The 18,304-nt window shown below is 36.3% G+C and overlaps 1 protein-coding gene and 1 long non-coding RNA gene across 2 annotated transcripts in view; one reads left to right on the top strand and one right to left on the bottom strand.

Moving 5' to 3' along the window:
- Positions 1-18,304, top strand: part of LOC143023352 (uncharacterized) — a 282,074-nt gene that overhangs the window by 243,704 nt on the left and 20,066 nt on the right. The gene's annotated exons all lie outside the window — the stretch shown is intronic.
- On the bottom strand, positions 13,802-16,610 carry LOC143023351 (uncharacterized). The gene is made up of 2 exons (XM_076181871.1): positions 16,009-16,610; positions 13,802-14,596 (listed from the first exon to the last, which is right to left on the bottom strand). Exons 1-2 carry the CDS (start codon positions 16,453-16,455, stop codon positions 14,429-14,431), a joined length of 615 nt encoding a protein of 204 aa, XP_076037986.1. The 5' UTR covers positions 16,456-16,610; the 3' UTR covers positions 13,802-14,428.

The raw sequence follows: 18,304 nt of genomic DNA, 5'->3' as shown, positions 1-18,304 counted from the left end.
CACCAACTCTCTTTCTAGACACATTTCCACCATCAACTCTCCACTACGATTCTTTCCTGGAACTCCACATTTCCCAACCACTCCATCAATTGGACAATTTCCTACCCTAGCATTAAGGTCTCCTAGTATTATTACATTGACATTTCTCCCTAAATCCTCTATGCACTCATTTAAATCTATCAAAAAAGCCTCCCTTTCTTCTACATTCTTCTCACTGCCAGGCCCATATGCACTTACAAAAACCCACACCTCCTTTCCTAGTTTCACCTTCATCCACATTATCCTTGAGGAAACCTCCTTCCACTCCACTACACGTTTACCTATCTCTTCACTTACTAGTATAGCCACCCCTTCCCTCCCTCGCCCTCTCTTCACTCCTGATAACCTCCCACTTACACTCCCAAACTTACACTCGCCCTTCCCTTTCAACTTAGTTTCACTCAGAGCCAACACATCCATCTTCTTCTCACAAACATACTACCTATTTCTTCCCTTTTACTCTCATCTGTACCACATCCACGCACATTAAAAAACCCAAACCTTAGGGTGCTGGTCGGAAAACTCCACAACCCTCTTATGCCTTTACTTTTTTTAGGAATATCCTCTGTGGGGCTAGAAGGAGAAGGATGCCTAGTCCCAATCCCCGTCCCTTTCTTGTCGTCTCTTACGATCCAAGTGTAAATACTTGGTGGCAGTATTCTTTTCCCCCACCACAGGGAATTCCCCCATCACAGAAAATGAACACTCAGAGAAATGGTACAGGGCAGCAACAAGGGGTTGGGGGACAGCATAACGGAGGGACAGTTGTAGTATAAAAGTGTCATCATTTCTCTATGAACAGAGTTTTCCTCTATCATAGACAAAATGATGTGTGGCTCTGGTCCGTAGGGGCACCCCATATAGACCCTAAAGTATCAACTTGATGCTACTTTGCCACAATAACAAGCAGCCAATACATACATACATATATATATATATATATTTGGTTAAATTGAATGGCAAGATTATTATTGCAGAGTTTTTTATCTGCCTTTTCTTTTTCTCTGAGAACCTTTTTCCCTTCCACGGGAAGTTGTCTTATAATGTCACCATATGACATTGTTTTGTAAGTTACTTTGGGCATGGCTTTACCAAAGTGAAAAACTGGCCAGTTTTTCACTTTGGTAAAGCCATGCCCAAAGTAACTTACAAAACAATGTCATATGGTGACATTATAAGACAACTTCCCGTGGAAGGGAAAAAGGTTCTCAGAGAAAAAGAAAAGGCAGATAAAAAACTCTGCAATAATAATCTTGCCATTCAATTTAACCAAACATGCTTGAGAGAAAATCTCCTGCCCATATATACAATGAATATATATATATATATATATATATATATATATATATATATATATATATATATATATATATATTTGCAGTAATTCACAAGGCAAACGTGATAATAATTCTTCTTCAAGATATACCAATAAGTCAATTACGGGAACACGGGTGAAGAGCGAAGTTATATCAAAACTAACTAGTTTAAAATCATAACAAATTTCTAGATTATTCAAATAATTAATGAAATCAACATTATTTGTGACATGGGAAGAAGATATTGTACCCACTAATGGACTCAAAATATTAACAAGCCATTTGGATAAATTGTAAGTGACGGATCCTGTGGAACTGATGACGGGTCTAACTGGATAACCAGGTTTATGGGTTTTAATCAATCCATACATGTAAGGCAAGGAAGGGGACAAAGAAGAAAAATGTTTTATCAGATGTTCATGCCCTTTCAGAATCTTTTTAACATTACGATTAAACTCACTATTTACAGATTCAAGCGGGTTTTTAGTAAGTTTTGTATATGTTTCACAATCTCCCAATAATGTTCCCATTTTTTCAATGTAATCTAATTTGTTAAGAATGACAAAGCAGCTTTTATCAGCTCTAGTGATGTGTAACTGTTCATCTCTTTTTAACTCACGGTAAGACTTAAAAAACCTTTTAGGACAATTTGGAATACCATGTGCTGATAAAGAAGCATATACAAAACCCTTGCTGATGTTGATATTTTGAGTAGAGACATCACCAAATTTTTCCAAATTGCAAAATCCTTTGGCCACGTTAACATAGTCAACTTCGTGTTGAGTTGCTGCAAAACTAAGACCATATCCTAAAGCACATGTTGTTTCACTATTTAAAGGTTTATCAGATAGATGTATAACAAAATTAGGGTTGGCATGCTTGGACCAATCACTGTCTTTAATTAATAGAGACAGTTTTTTGTTAAGTTTCTCACATAGAACATTACACGAATGTCTTAATTTACTATAATGGAATTTGGAAAAAGTAAAAACAAGATAACAGGATCATATAAATTGGGAGAAGAAGGAATAAAAAAAGTAGAAAATGAAAAAGACCTGGGAGTCATTGTTATGAATAATATGTCACCTGAGAAACATATAGATAAGATTTTTGGAGAAACCTATAATTTAATAAGAACAATCAAAGTTGCATTTACATACCTGGATGAAGAAATGGTGAAGAAAATTCTAATCACCCTGATAAGACCAAGATTGGAATATGCAGCAACGATATGGTCACCAAGTACAAAAAAATGTATAAAAAAACTTGAAAGAATACAAAGAGCAATTACAAAACTGGCACCAACGCTCTCAAAACTATCATATGAAGAGAGACTAGAAAAACTTGAGCTACAGACACTAGAGCAAAGAAGAGAGAGAGGAGATTTGATAGCTATTTACAGAATCATGAAAGGCATAGAAATTACTGATAGAATCTGATCAAATGGGATAACAGAAACACAAGAGGACATGGAAAGAAAATAAAAAAAGATAGCTATAGAAGAGACTTGAAAAAGAACAGCTTTCCTCACAGAGTAATAAACAGTTGGAACAAATTAGATGAGAAAGTGGTGTGTGCAAAAACAATACATGAATTTAAAAATAGTTTAGATAAAATGAGATATGAAGACGGGACCCCACGAGCATAGCTCCCCTTCCCGTAAAATACAACTAGGTAAATACACACACTTTCACCGAATGGACGGCGAGAACTGGTGTTCCAAAGAAAAAGGAAAAACTACGTGGATCTCAACATCCAGAGAAGTGCCTTTTGTATTTATAGGGAGGGGGAGTGCTCGTGGAATAGTGGGGAAGTGATAGGGAAGGGATATTGAGGGAAATGAAAGGAAATGAGGAAGGGGAGGACTTGGTCCAAGAGTCAAGACGGATTGTAAACAAACGCCGAACGGATGACTTGGATCTAACAAAATTGTAAAGATCAGAAACATAGATAAAAGCAGTTCAATGGAAGGTGAGGATAATCATTTTCAAGGATTTAATGAGGGGGCGGCAGATACCAACCTCCCCCGACTGGCAAAACTGGAGGAAAAACTTGAACAAATGACTGAGCATTGGGAGATTAGGTTTGGCAAGATGTCAAAAATTGCCGAGAAGTTTGAAAAATTGGAAGAACTAGAAAAGGCGAACAAAAACTTAACTAATGAAATAGAAGACCTAAAAAGACAGTTAAGAGAAGTAAAAGTGGAGAATGAAGAATTAAAAAAGAACAATAGAGACAATAATGAAACAATAGCAAAGGAGGCAGAGGGGTGGAGGAAGATACAAGAAAATAGTAAAGTTGCATTTTCTTATATAATTAAACAGCAAATGAAAGAAACTGAAGACTCAGTTATCAAAGTGATGAGACAGAAGGAAAATATTGTAAGAGACTTAGCAGAAATGTATAATTATATTAGGAATGGAAGAGAAACATAACCCAGATAGAACCACAAGAATCAAAAAGGAAAATGAAAAAGTAAGAAACTAGAATTAGTTCAGGAAGATGAGCCAGAAATAATGAAACAAATCAAAGAGAAATTCAGACTCGGGAAATATAGTACAGACAAGACCAGACCAATTAAGATTAAATTCAGTTCACAAACGACGGCAGAGAATATCTTGTCCAAAACAGGGAAACTAACAACAAGTGAACAATATAAAAAGGTATGGATAAAAAGGGAAATGAATAAAGAGGAGAGGAGGAAATAAGGAAAAGACATGAAGCTAAGAAAAAAAAACGAGACCAGAACGGAGACAGAAAAACAAGAATTCTACTGGAGAGTAGTGAATATGAAATTGAAGCAATGGAAAATAACAGAGAGAAACACAAAAGAAACAGAGAATACAATGGAAATAACAAAGTTAAAAGTATCCTACACAAATATAGATGGATTAATAACAGGACTGAATGAACTGAACAAATATCTGAAAGAAAAAGATCCGGACATAATGGGAATTGAGACAAAATTAAAAGGTCCACTACCACCCAACAGCATAGGACACAATGCATATAATTATTGGATTAGAAACAGAGAGAAAAAACAAGGGGGTGGAGTTATGTTCCTGACTAAGAAGGATATACGCATGAAGAGTGTCACATATGGGAACAATAGAGTAGAGATGATCATGATAGAAGTAGAAGATAGAGATAAGAAGAGCAGAAAGTTTGTAATAAACTACGTGCCCCCAAAAACAGCCTCATGGGAAGAGAATGAACATAAAAGCATGTTAGAAGACACAAGAATAACACTAAACAAGATAATGGAAGATGGAGGAAGAATAGTTATGATGGGCGACTATAATTGCAAAGAAATCTGCTGGGAAGAGATGACCGTAAAGGGTGGAGAAGACTCATGGGGAAGTGTTCTACTTGAGATGATTACTGACCACACAATGACACAATGGATCCAAGAGAACACTAGGTATAGAAATGAAGAAGAACCATCGAGACTAGACCTAATAATCACATCAGACCCTGAAATAGTGCAAAAGATAGAATACCAGGCACCAATAAGCAAAAGTGACCACATATTGATAGAACTAGAACTAAATGAGGAAAAATACATGAAAAGAAATGAACAATATAGAAAAGGAAGATTGATGTATGAAAAAGCAAATTTTGATAAAATAAGAGAATTCTTCCAAAATGAAAACTGGGAAAGAATACACAAAGAAGATACAACAGTAGAAGAGAAATGGAATATTTTGACAAAAATCTATAAAAAAAGGAGTAGAAAAGTATGTCCCAAGACAAAAACAAGAAAAGGAATATGTAAAGTGCTGGTACAATAAATGTTGTAGGGAGATAAAAGACAAAAGAGACAAAGCCTGGGCTAAATGGAAGAAAAACAGAAGACCAGAAAAATGGAAAATATATACCTGTTATAGAAATGAATATGTACAAGCGTGCAGAGAGGAAAAGAGAAAATATGAAAAAGATGTCATAGAAAAATGTAAAGATCAACCAAAACTATTCTACAGATTTGTAAACAACAAACTGAAAAACAAACAAGACTTGGAGAAATTAAGACAAGGAGGAGTTGAATACACAGAGGAAATTGAAATGGCGGAAATTATGAACAAGCATTTTAAATCAGTGTTTACAAGGGAGAACATACAACCTGAAGAGATTGAATGGAAAGAGAGAGTCCCCCCTATGAAAGAAATAAAAGTAACAAAGAATGAAATATTGAACCACTTGAGTAATCTTGATGTCAGAAAATCGCATGGACCAGATGAAATAGCAAACTGGATTCTGAAAGAATACAGGAATGAACTGGCAGACATAATACATAGCATAATAAACAGTTCCTTAAAAGAAGGTAAAGTTCCAGAAGATTGGAAAAAAGCAAATATAGTACCTATATATAAAGGGGGAAATAAAGAAGACTCTAACAACTATAGGCCAGTCTCTCTAACAAGTACAATAGGAAAAATTTGTGAAAGAATTGTCAAAAGTAGATGGGTAAAATATTTAGAAAAAAAGAATGTGCTAAATCCAAGACAATTTGGATTCAGACAGGGACGATCATGTGTCACCAATTTAATATGTTTCTATTCAAGGCTAATAGATATAATACAAGAAAGAGATGGATGGGCTGATTGCATTTCTAGACCTAAAAAAGGCTTTTGACAAAGTACCACACAAGAATTTGCTTAAGAAATTAGAAACTGAAGGAGGAATACAGGGCAAACTGCTAAATTGGATGGAAGACTTTTTGCAAGAAAGAAAAATGAGAGTAGTGATGAGAGACCAACACTCAAAATGGGATGAAGTAATAAGCGGTGTTCCACAAGGAACAGTTCTGGCCCCAATAATGTTTGCTATATATATTAATGATATGGATGAAGGAATTGAAAGCTATATGAGCTTCTTTGCAGATGATGCAAAACTATTGAAAAAAGTGAACACGGAAGAAGATTGTGAATCACTGCAGAGAGATCTAAATAAAGTACAGGAATGTAGTAGGAAGTGGGAGATGGAGTTCAGTACAAAGAAGTGTAGTATAATGGAATTTGGAAAAAGTAAAAACAAGATAACAGGATCATATAAATTGGGAGAAGAAGGAATAAAAAAAGTAGAAAATGAAAAAGACCTGGGAGTCATTGTTATGAATATGTCACCTGAGAAACATATAAATAAGATTTTTGGAGAAACTTATAATTTAATAAGAACAATCAAAGTTGCATTTACATACCTGGATGAAGAAATGGAGAAGAAAATTCTAATCAACCTGATAAGACCAAGATTGGAATATGCAGCAACGATATGGTCACCAAGTACAAAAAAATGTATAAAAAAACTTGAAAGAATACAAAGAGCAATTACAAAATTGGCACCCACACTCTCAAAACTATCATATGAAGAGAGACTAGCAAAACTTGAACTACAGACACTAGAGCAAAGAAGAGAGAGAGGAGATTTGATAGCTATTTACAGAATCATGAAAGGCATAGAAATTACTGATAGAGAGAATCTGATCAAATGGGATGACAGAAATACAAGAGGACATGGAAAGAAAATAAAAAAAGATAGCTATAGAAGAGACCTGAAAAAGAACAGCTTTCCTCACAGAGTAATAGACATTTGGAACAAGTTAGATGAGAAAGTGGTGTGTACAAAAACAAAACATGAATTTAAAAATAGTTTAGATAAAACGAGATATGAAAACGGGACACCACGAGCATAGCTCCCTTCCCGTAAAATACAACTAGGTAAATACACGACTCGGTGGCGGATTGGTAAAGCACTGGCCTCACAACCCAGAGAACCGGGGTTCGATTCCCCGGCCAGGCGGAGATAAGTTGGGTTTGTCTCCTTTCACGTGTAACCCCTGTTCACCTAGCAGTGAGTAGGTACGGGACGTTAGTCAAGGAGTTGTGACCTTGCTGTCCCGGTGTGTGGTGTGTGAGTGGTCTCAGACCTACCCAGAGATCGGCAAATAATGAGCTTTGAGCTCACTGCCGTAGGGTGGTGTCTGGCTGTCTCGACAGAGACTGCAGCAGATCCGAGGTGAATACAAACACACAAAATGCATTAGAGCAGTGTATACATTCATATACATAAAATATAGACAGTATAGGAGTGTTTTATTCGAATATAGTTACAAAGAGAGTATAACATTGTAGAGGAATATAAGTGTGTTTGTGTGTGTGTGTGTATTTACCTAGTTGTATTTACCTAGTTGTATTTTACGGGAAGGGGAGCTATGCTCGTGGGGTCCCGTCTTCATATCTTATTTTATCTAAACTATTTTTAAATTCATGTATTGTTTTTGCACACACCACTTTCTCATCTAACTTGTTCCAACTGTCTATTACTCTGTGGGGAAAGCTGTTCTTTTTCAAATCTCTTCTATAGCTGTCTTTTTTTATTTTCTTTCCGTGTCCTCTTGTATTTCTGTCATCCCATTTTATCAGTAATTTCTATGCCTTTCATGATTCTGTAAATAGCTATCAAATCTCCTCTCTTCTTTGCTCTAGTGTCTGTAGTTCAAGTTTTTCTAGTCTCTCTTCATATGATAGTTTTGAGAGTGTTGGTGCCAATTTTGTAATTGGTCTTTGTATTCTTTCGAGTTTTTTTATACATTTTTTTGTACTTGGTGACCATATCGTTGCTGCATATTCCAATCTTGGTCTTATCAGGGTGATTAGGATTTTCCTCACCAATTCTTCATCCAGGTATGTAAATGCCACTTTGATTGTTCTTATCAAATTATAAGTTTCTCCAAAAATCTTATTTATATGTTTCTCAGGTGACATATTATTCATAACAATGACTCCCAGGTCCTTCTCATTTTCTACTTATTTTATTCCTTCTTCTCCCAAATTATATGATCCTGGTATTCTGTTTTTGCTTTTTCCAAATTCCATTATACTACACTTTTTTGTATTGAACTCCATCTCCCACTTCCTACTCCATTCCTGTACTTTATTTAGATCTCTCTGTAGTGATTCACAATCTTCTTCAGTTTTCACTCTTTTCAGTAGTTTTGCATCATCTGCAAAGAAGCTCATATAGCTTTCAATTCCTTCATCCATATCATTAATATATATAGCAAACATTATTGGGGCCAGAACTGTTCCCTGCGGAACACCGCTTATTACTTCATCCCATTTTGAGTGTTGGTTTCTTATCACTACTCTCATTTTTCTTTCTTGCAAAACGTCTTCCATCCAATTTAGTAGTTTGCCCTGTATTCCTCCTTCAGTTTCTAATTTCTTAAGCAACTTCTTATGTGGTACTTTGTCAAAAGCTTTCTTTAGGTCTAGGAATGCACAATCAGCCCATCCATCTCTTTCTTGTATTATATCTATTAGCCTTGAATAGAAACATATTAAATTGGTGACACATGATCGTCCTTGTCTGAATCGAAATTGCCTTGGATTTAACACTTTGTTTTTTTTCTAAATATTTTACCCATCTACTTTTGATAATTCTTTCACAAATTTTTGCTATTGTACTTGTTAGAGAGACTGGTCTATAGTTGGTAGGTTCTTCTTTATTCCCTCCTTTATATATAGGTACTATATTTGCTTTTTTCCAATCTTCTGGAACTTTTCCTTCTTTCAAGGAACTGTTTACTATGCTATGTATTTTGTCTGCCAGTTCATTCCTGCATTCTTTCAGTATCCAGTTTGCTATTTCATCTGGTCCATGCGATTTTCTGATATCAAGATTACTGAAGTGTATTAGTATTTCATTCTTTGTTACTTCTATTTCTTCCATAGGGGGGACTTTCTCTTTCCATTCGTTCTCTTCAGGTTGTATGTTCTCCCTTGTAAACACTGATTTAAAATGTTTGTTCATAATTTCCGCCATTTCCATTTCCTCAGTGTATTCAACTCCCTCTTGTCTTAATTTCTCCAAGTCTTGTTTGTTTTTCAGTTTATTGTTCACAAATCTGTAGAATAGTTTTGGTTGATCTTTACATTTTTCTATGACATCTTTTTCATATTTTCTCTTTTCCTCTCTGCATGTTTGTACATATTCATTTCTATAGCAGGTATATATTTTCCATTTTTCAGGTCTTCTGTCTTTTTTCCATCTGGTCCAGGCTTTGTCTCTTTTGTCTTTTAACTCCCTACAACTTTTGTTGTACCAGCATTTTACATATTCTTTTTCTTGTTGTTGTCTTGGGACATACTTTTCCACTCATTTTTTGTAATTGTTTTGTCAAAATATTCCATTTCTCTTCTACTGTTGTTTCTTCTTTGTATATTTCTTCCCATTTTTCCTTTTGAAAGAATTCTCTTATTTTATCAAAGTTAGTTTTTTCATACATCATTCTTCTTTTTCTATATTGTTCATTTCTTTTCATATATTTTTCTTCATTAAGTTCCAGTTCAATCAATATGTGGTCACTTTTACTTATTGGTGTTTTATATTCAATTTTGTCCACTATTCTAGGTTCAGATGTAATTATTAGGTCTAGTCTCGATGGTTCTTCTACATTTCTATAGTGTTCTCCTGTATCCATTGTGTCATTGTATGGTCAGTAACCATCTCAAGTAGAGCGTTTCCCCATGAGCCGTCTCCCCCGATTACTGTCATTTCTTCCCAGCAGATTTCTTTGCAATTAAAGTCGCCCATCATAACTATTCTTCCTCCCTCTTCCATTATCTTGTTTAATGCTATCTTTGTGTTCTCTAACATACTTTTATGTTCACTCTCTTCCCATGAGGCTGTTTTTGGGGGCACATAATTTATCACAAACTTTCTGTTCTTCTTATCTCTGTCTTCTACTTCCATGATTATCATATCTACTGTATTCTTTCCATATGTGACACACTTCACGTTTATATCCTTCTTAGTCAGGAACATAACTCCACCCCCTCCCTTTTTCACTCTGTTTTTAATCCAATAATTATATGCATCATGTCCTACACTGTTGGGTGGTAGTGGACCTTTTAATTTTGTTTCTACAATTCCCATTATGTCTGGTTCTTTTTCCTTCAAATAATCATTCAGCTCATTCAATCCTGTTATTAATCCATCTATATTTGTGTAAGACACTCTTAGTTTTCTGCCACTTCCATTGTGTTCTCTGTTTCCCTTTTGTTTTTCTCTTGTATGTCGACTTTCTTTAGATTCATATTCACTACTCTCCAATAGAATCTCTCTTTTTCTGACTCCGTTCTTTTCTCGTTTTTTCCTTAGCTTCAAGTCTTTTTTGTTTTTCTTCCTCTCTTTCCTCTTTATTCATTTCCCTTTTTATCCATACCTTTTTATATTGTTCACTTGTTGCTAGTTTCCCTGTTTTGGATAAGATATTCTCTGCCGTCATTTGTGACTTGAATTTAATCTTGATTGGTCTGGTCTTATCTGTGCTATACTTTCCGAGTCTAAATTTCTCTTCGATTTGCTTCATAATTTCTGGTTCATCTTCCTGAACTGATTCTAGTAATTGGCTTACTTTTTCATTTTCCTCTTTGATTCTTGTGGTTCTATCTGGGTTGTGTTTTTCTTCCATTCCTAATATAATTATACATTTCTTCTTGTCTGCTAAATCTCTTACTATATTCTCCTTTTGTCTCATCACTTTAATAACCGAGTCTTCAGTATGTTCTTTCAATTGCTGTTTGACTATGTCAGTGAATGAAACTTTATTGTCTTCTTGGGTTGCTTTCCAAATCTTAGCTTCTTTAGTTATGGCCTCTCTGTTTTCTTTACTATTCCTCTTCAATTCCTCATTCTCCACCTTTACTTCTCTTAACTGTCTTTTTAGGTCTTCTATTTCATCAGTTTTTGTTCGCCTTCTCTAGTTTTTCCAATTTTTCAAACCTCTCGGCGATTTTTGTCATCTTGCCAAACCTAACTTCCCAGTTGTCAGACATTTGTTGAAGTTTTTCCTCCAGTTTTGTCAGTCGGGGGAGGTTGGTATCCGCCGCCCTTGCATTAAATCCTTTGAAATTGTCATCCTCACCTTCCATTGTACTGCTCTTATCTATGTTTCTGATCTTTATATTTTTATTAGACATTTCGTCGTCACTCAGCTGGTCGGGGGCCGTTTTTTGATGTTTACATTTCGTCTGTCTGCCTGGGCCAAGTCTTCTCCTTCCTCATTTCCTTCCATTTCCCTCAGCAATTCCTCCCCTTCTCCTCTTTCCCTACTTTCCCACTACCCCACGAGCAATATCCCCCCACCCTCAAATACAATAGATACTTCCTTTGCTTTGGAATCCTCTATTTTTCACTTTTTCTTCAGAACGTCTTCTACGCCGTCCGTTCACTGAAGTGTGTGTGTGTGTGTGTGTGTGTGTGTGTGTGTGTGTGTGTGTGTGTGTGTGTGTGTGTGAAAAACCTGCTGACGATGAGTGTGATAGATTGTGATATAATGGATGGGCAGACAGACAAGACAGAGGCTATGGTAGACAGAAATCGACATAATGGCTTGGACGCCTTCTATACTACGGAAAGTTAGAAAACTATCTCCATCTTATTCGTGAGCCAAGATTCAATGTTGCAATGATTGCACAAGAGCAGAATCGGCATATCAGTGACCGAGCAGGATATTGAATATTTAAACTCAGGGCAATTACAGAGAGCTTATGATTACTTATTTGTTTATATTTCCATGTAATACCTTCGCGTCCGCTCAGTTGGTGTCCCCGGTGGCGAGGTGCAGCTGGTAATACAGATGGAGCTTAGCGCCTGAGGCAATTTCCTTTATCTGGATGCTCTGGCTGTAATCATAAGCCACCTGAGGATGTCAGTTCGTGTTATGACAGTGCTCTCACCCTGCAGGTGTGTGTGTGTTTTTATATGTATGTACATGCAGTATATACATGTGTATAATATATATATATATGCATATATAATATGTATGTATATATATATGCATATATAATATGTATGTATATATATATGCATATATAATATGTATGTATATATATATGCATATATAATATGTATGTATATATATGTGTATATATATATATATGTATATATATGTATGTATATATATGTATATATATGTATATATATATATGTATATATATATACACATATATACTGTATATATTCTTTGTATATATGGGCAGGAGATTTTCTCTCAAGCATGTTTGGTTAAATTTAATGGCAAGATTATTATTGCAGATTTTTATTTTTTTATTTGCCTTTTCTCTTTCTCTGAGAACCTTTTTCCCTTCCACGGGAAGTTGTCTTATAATGTCACCATATGACATTGTTTTGTATGTTACTTTGGGCATTGCAACTCCATCGGTACGATACTGATGACGTCACACAACAGCCGACCAATGAGGAAGTAGAATAGTTCGGGAGTCCCAGTCCAGCCCACTAGCCAATCAGAAGCCTCAAAATGAAATATCAGACCACCATTAATAGTATATAAACACAAAAATTCAATCAGATATTCACACTCTAGTCACTGATGAAGCACTAAGTAGTGTGAAAACGCGTTCTGGCCAGTTATTCACTTTGGTAAAGCCATGCCCAAAGTAACATACAAAACAATGTCACATGGTGACATTATAAGACAACTTCCCGTGGAAGGGAAAAAGGTTCTCAGAGAAAGAGAAAAGGCAGATAAAAACTCTGCAATAATAATCTTGCCATTAAATTTAACCAAACACACACACACACATATATATATATATATATATATATGTATGTATGTATACATTATACACTTATGTATGTACATGTTAGTATGTGGGCATATACGAGTATGTATATATATACATATATATATATATATATATATATGTAATACACACACGCACACACACTCGGTGGCACAGTTGGTAGAGCGCTGAACTGGGAAGTAGAAGTGCTCCCAGTACCCAGTTCGAATCCTGCCCAGGGCCGAAATTATTTCGGTATCGCTGTGCCTCGGGTCGTTACTCTGACTCTCGTGGGCGGGGAGTTGGGTGTGTGTGTGCAAGGTCATAGCATTACCCATAGATCGGACCTACGAGCTCTGATCTCTCTTCCAGGAGGGAAATAGCTGTCGATCACGAGTCCAACACGTGATCCAAAGACCAAGTGAATACACACACACACACACACACAATTTCATTACCCACGTGGGAGAGATATGGATGGATAATCAACCGACAAAGATACTGTTTTGGTCGGATCGATTTAGGGCAATTGAAGAAATAAGCGAATGAAATAAAATAAATGACTGAATAGATAAAAGATAAATAAAACTATCTCCTGATGTATGCCACAACCAAGTTTGAAACGTATTCCTTGACAACTAAAGGATTAGAAAGAGGCGTGGGAGGGATCTAGTGCCCAGAGGATTCCGGTCAAGTCTTCATCTGGGGTCAGACGTTTTTGTTGGAAGCAACTCTGCGATATTTAGCAAGTGGGTCTTCTTATTCGGAGTTGCAGTACAGTACACGCATATCAAAGCAAAGTTTGTCCCGCATAATACCAGAAACATGTAGGGCCATATACGAGGTGCTGAAGGCTGACTACTTACAGGTTAGTGAATCTGTTATAAACATGTTACGTGTAAATAATGTAAATATGTACCTGTGTTATGTTAATCACATGATTTATGTAACTGTAAATAAATAAGACTCAATTATGTATTATATTTTTATTATAATTATTATTGATTTGATAACGTTTGATAACGTTGGGTGTTATAGCATTTAAACTAATGAAACATATATAAATGATTGGGAATATTGTATTGTGTAATACATAATTGACTTAATTGCATACAATGCACATTCAAAACAATAAACAGACCATGCACTAGGAAAGAAATTAATATAATTCTGAACAAACTTAATGAACTTTTTGAGCGCTTATATAGATACATACAAATATGTATGTGATGTCGCTATACTTACATTTTGTCCAATACCTTTACCAAATAATAAAATTATTACATGATGACAGTTATTCTACGATCTTAGTAGACGAGGAAAGCCTTCCAAGTCGACTGAGAAAAATTATATCCTGAACTAACTTCTGAGCGTAAATCTGATTTTCACTATTCATTTCTTTAAGATTATTTGCAACCACAGTTCCGAAAGCAGAAAACACATTTTCTGTTTGAGACAATGATTTAAGTTCGTCATAAGCCTTTTGCATTAGTTGAGTTTCATCAATAATCGTTTTGCGTGGCTTTTTTGCTGGTCGTGCATGAGAAGGTCTGGCGCATGCGGGTCTGACACCACATGTTGACCAGGTGGGATGTCAGCAGTTCCAGGTGTTACCTCGGAAGCATCAGCAGCAGCCAACAGTGGGTCATTAAAGATCTAGAATATAAGAAACTGTGTTACTTATGGTTATGTCATTGAATTACGTAATTAGGCAGTTATAGATCGAATTTTTTATAGGAAAACATTACCAGTACCATTCTCCTTATTTATTATTATTATTTTTTTTTACGTTTGACAGATCCCTACAACCCCAGATGAGTGGATGCGTGTGGCACATGGCTTCAAAACACGGTGGAATTTCCCGAACTGCGTCGGGGCCATTGATGGGAAGCATATCTTGATAAGACCTCCGCCTGACAGTGGCTCCTATTTCTATAATTACAAAGGCAGCCATAGTATAGTTCTCATGGCTATTTGTGGTGCTAATTGTGAATTTTTATATGTTGATATTGGCTGCAATGGGCGAGTGTCGGACGGTGGTGTGTGGGATAATACACTTATTAGTAGCCGTATTGTCACAGATACAGCAGGTCTCCCTAGCGATGCAAAACCTCAAGGAAGTGACAGAATGCTACCATACGTATTTGTGGCAGATGACGCTTTCCCCTTGCAACGCCACATTTTGAAACCGTTCTCTCACCAGACCCAAAGTAATGAGGAACGCATTTTTTCTTATCGCCTATCTAGGGCTAGACGTACAGCAGAGAACTCCTTTGGGATTTTAGCTAATAGATTTAGAATCTTTCTGTCACCCATAAACCTATCTCCAAACAAGGTTGAGGTGGTAGTATTAGCATGTACTGCCTTACATAACTTTCTTAGACGTGATCATGTCACGCAATATACGCCTGAGGGGTCTTTGGATTGTGAGGATGTTGCAAGATGTACAATCCTCCCTGGTACATGGCGTGAAACTCCGGACTTGTTGCAGCTACAAAGAAAACGACGGAACACAAGTAGAGAAGCTCAAAGTGTACGCCATGACTTTATGGAATATTTCAATAATGAAGGTGCAGTGTCATGGCAGTACAAAGCTGTGCAAAATCATTCCACCACTTAAACATTTTCCTTTCTTCATTATCACACTTATGACTACATATACTGAAATGGCAAATCCTCTTCACAACATGTATAGGCTATAGTAGTATAGTACATGTATGAACTTCTATGCAATATTTTGTTACAAACTGATTATTTCTATAACTAATTTTGTTTTGCAATAAAAACACAATGTTATCTGAAGGTGTCATTTATATATTATTTTGTGTAAAATAAAATGTATAGTTCCATTAAATAACAGATGCAGTTATGTATTATGAATAACCTTTATTGATTCAATTTTCACTAACTTCTTAAACACAATGGGTATTGCTCGTATCAGCCATACTACTGAACTTCTCCAAGTTATCTATTAATAAAATCAAAGTCAGGTTAATTGCAATAAAAATTATTAACCATGCAGTTCACTATTCACGAGAGAGAGAGAGAGAGAGAAAATTTAGTCTTACCTCATAATCAGATGTTTCTCCGGAAGACGTATCCTCACCATTCCCAGTGTTTTGGCTTGTATCCAAGTTTGACGATGAAGGTCTTGGATTTTCACTGTCATGGAGGAAAATCAGGTCATAGAAGCACCACAATTTAGGTACATAGATATCATCACTCCCAGCTCCTGACTTCTGTGAATTCTTTACTTTCTTGCATTCACGCCGATATTGGTTACGCAGCGTGTCTATTTTCTTTTTTATGTCATCCGTCGTAACGGAAGTACCATGCTCTCTCATCTCCGCGGCAATAGCCTTCACTGCTGTTATGCGTTTGTCTCTGTTCTTATAGCATTTCAGCTTCACATTCCATAAACATGGATTCTTACGATAAAGGTCAATCAAAGTACTAGTAAGTGCTTTAGACCAATAAATTGTTGGTGGCTCACTGGAGTTATCCTGGGCTGCCATCGTTAAATGTTCACTGTGCTACTATGCCGTGGAATGTGGGATGAAGGCCCGCTGTGGGTTCACGATATTATCTTGCGTCTGGCAGGGTAGAAACTCCAGCTACCGGGCACCAGCTCAGTGATTTCGCTCGGCGGCCTTTCGGACAATTTGATCGTTTGCCCGTCAAATATGCCCGTTAACGGGCAAGCCCGCCGATCAGGCCCGCTCGTGTAGACAGGCCTTTACTCACTCGTTCAGCACGCTGACCAATCTGGACATCTGCCCCACTGGAATGGGGTCGAGGTACACACGGGATTAAAAAGAGACATGAGGAAGACTGTTGAAGCTGCCTATATTGATTCTTATGAAAATAACAATGACTGGGAAGGTTTCGCTTGTTTATCGAAGGCAGCAAGTAAATCGGTGATAAATACGATTGGTAAACATATGCTAGGTACGGGAAAGGGAATCCCCAGACAGCCAGCGGGATGACCTGCTATCTTCAGAGTTTGAGGTCGTTTGCGGTCACCCTGGTCAAACACCCTCGGCACCGGAACCTACTACCTCCTCAGGTACCTCGTCCACGGTGCCAGGTGAGGCACCGTAATTCCATCAAGCCGATCAGAGCACGTACTGACCGGTATAAGAAGAGCCCCATACCGACATTTGTGGACTTAATCAACAACTAGAATTAACATTGTTGTACTACATACCTATTACTTAGCCTGCTGTTTTATTTGTCTAGTTTTTGAATGCTTGTAACAACATCTCATTGTCATAGTATTATATTGTTATAATCTTGTGGGATGTATATTTTCAGCAGAAATGCTGCTATACCCAATAATATGCAAATTATTATTATTACACACACACACACACGACGTTTACATCTGTCACATCCGTCATCCCCAAATGAAGCTGACGTCACGCTCTCACGTCACAGATACACAAAGTTGCATCTATCATCAGCGTGACCTATCGACCAACACGCCCACGCATACAAACAACCCCTACCCCCCTTTTTTTAAGTTGTTAGTACGAGTACGCTTTCGCCCACTAGCTCACGGATTCCCAAAGATAAAAACACGGCAAAAAGGTCATGACCCAGCATAGTGTATTTACAAACATACCAAAGCCCATATTTATATATTGCTACCTCCCATATATTGGGGAAAAATCCTTTTGGCATATTATATATATATATATATATATATATATATATATATATATATATATATGTATATACATATATATATAATTATATGTATATATACATATATATGTATATACATATATATATATATATATATATATAATATGTATATATACATATGTATATATATACATATATATTATATATGTATATATATATATATATATATATATGTGTGTGTGTGTGTGTATTTACCTAGTTGTATTTTACGGGAAGGGGAGCTATGCTCGTGGGTCCCGTCTTCATATCTCATTTTATCTAAACTATTTTTAAATTCATGTATTGTTTTTGCACACACCACTTTCTCATCTAACTTGTTCCAAATGTCTATTACTCTGTGAGGAAAGCTGTTCTTTTTCAAATCTCTTCTATAGCTGTCTTTTTTTTATTTTCTTTCCGTGTCCTCTAATATTTCTGTCATCCCATTTTATCAGATTCTCTCTGTCAGTAATTTCTATGCCTTTCATGATTCTGTAAATAGCTATCAAATCTCCTCTCTCTCTTCTTTGCTCTAGTGTCTGTAGTTCAAGTTTTTCTAGTCTCTCTTCATATGATAGTTTTGAGAGTGTTGGTGCCAGTTTTGTAATTGCTCTTTGTATTCTTTCAAGTTTTTTTATACATTTTTTTTGTACTTGGTGACCATATCGTTGCTGCATA

This window comes from Oratosquilla oratoria, unplaced genomic scaffold (genome assembly GCF_046742065.1).
Source record: "Oratosquilla oratoria isolate Oo_2021 unplaced genomic scaffold, ASM4674206v1 SCAFFOLD47, whole genome shotgun sequence".
Taxonomy (NCBI): Eukaryota; Metazoa; Arthropoda; class Malacostraca; order Stomatopoda; family Squillidae; genus Oratosquilla; species Oratosquilla oratoria.
This window is presented reverse-complemented; position numbering and strand designations above follow the sequence as displayed.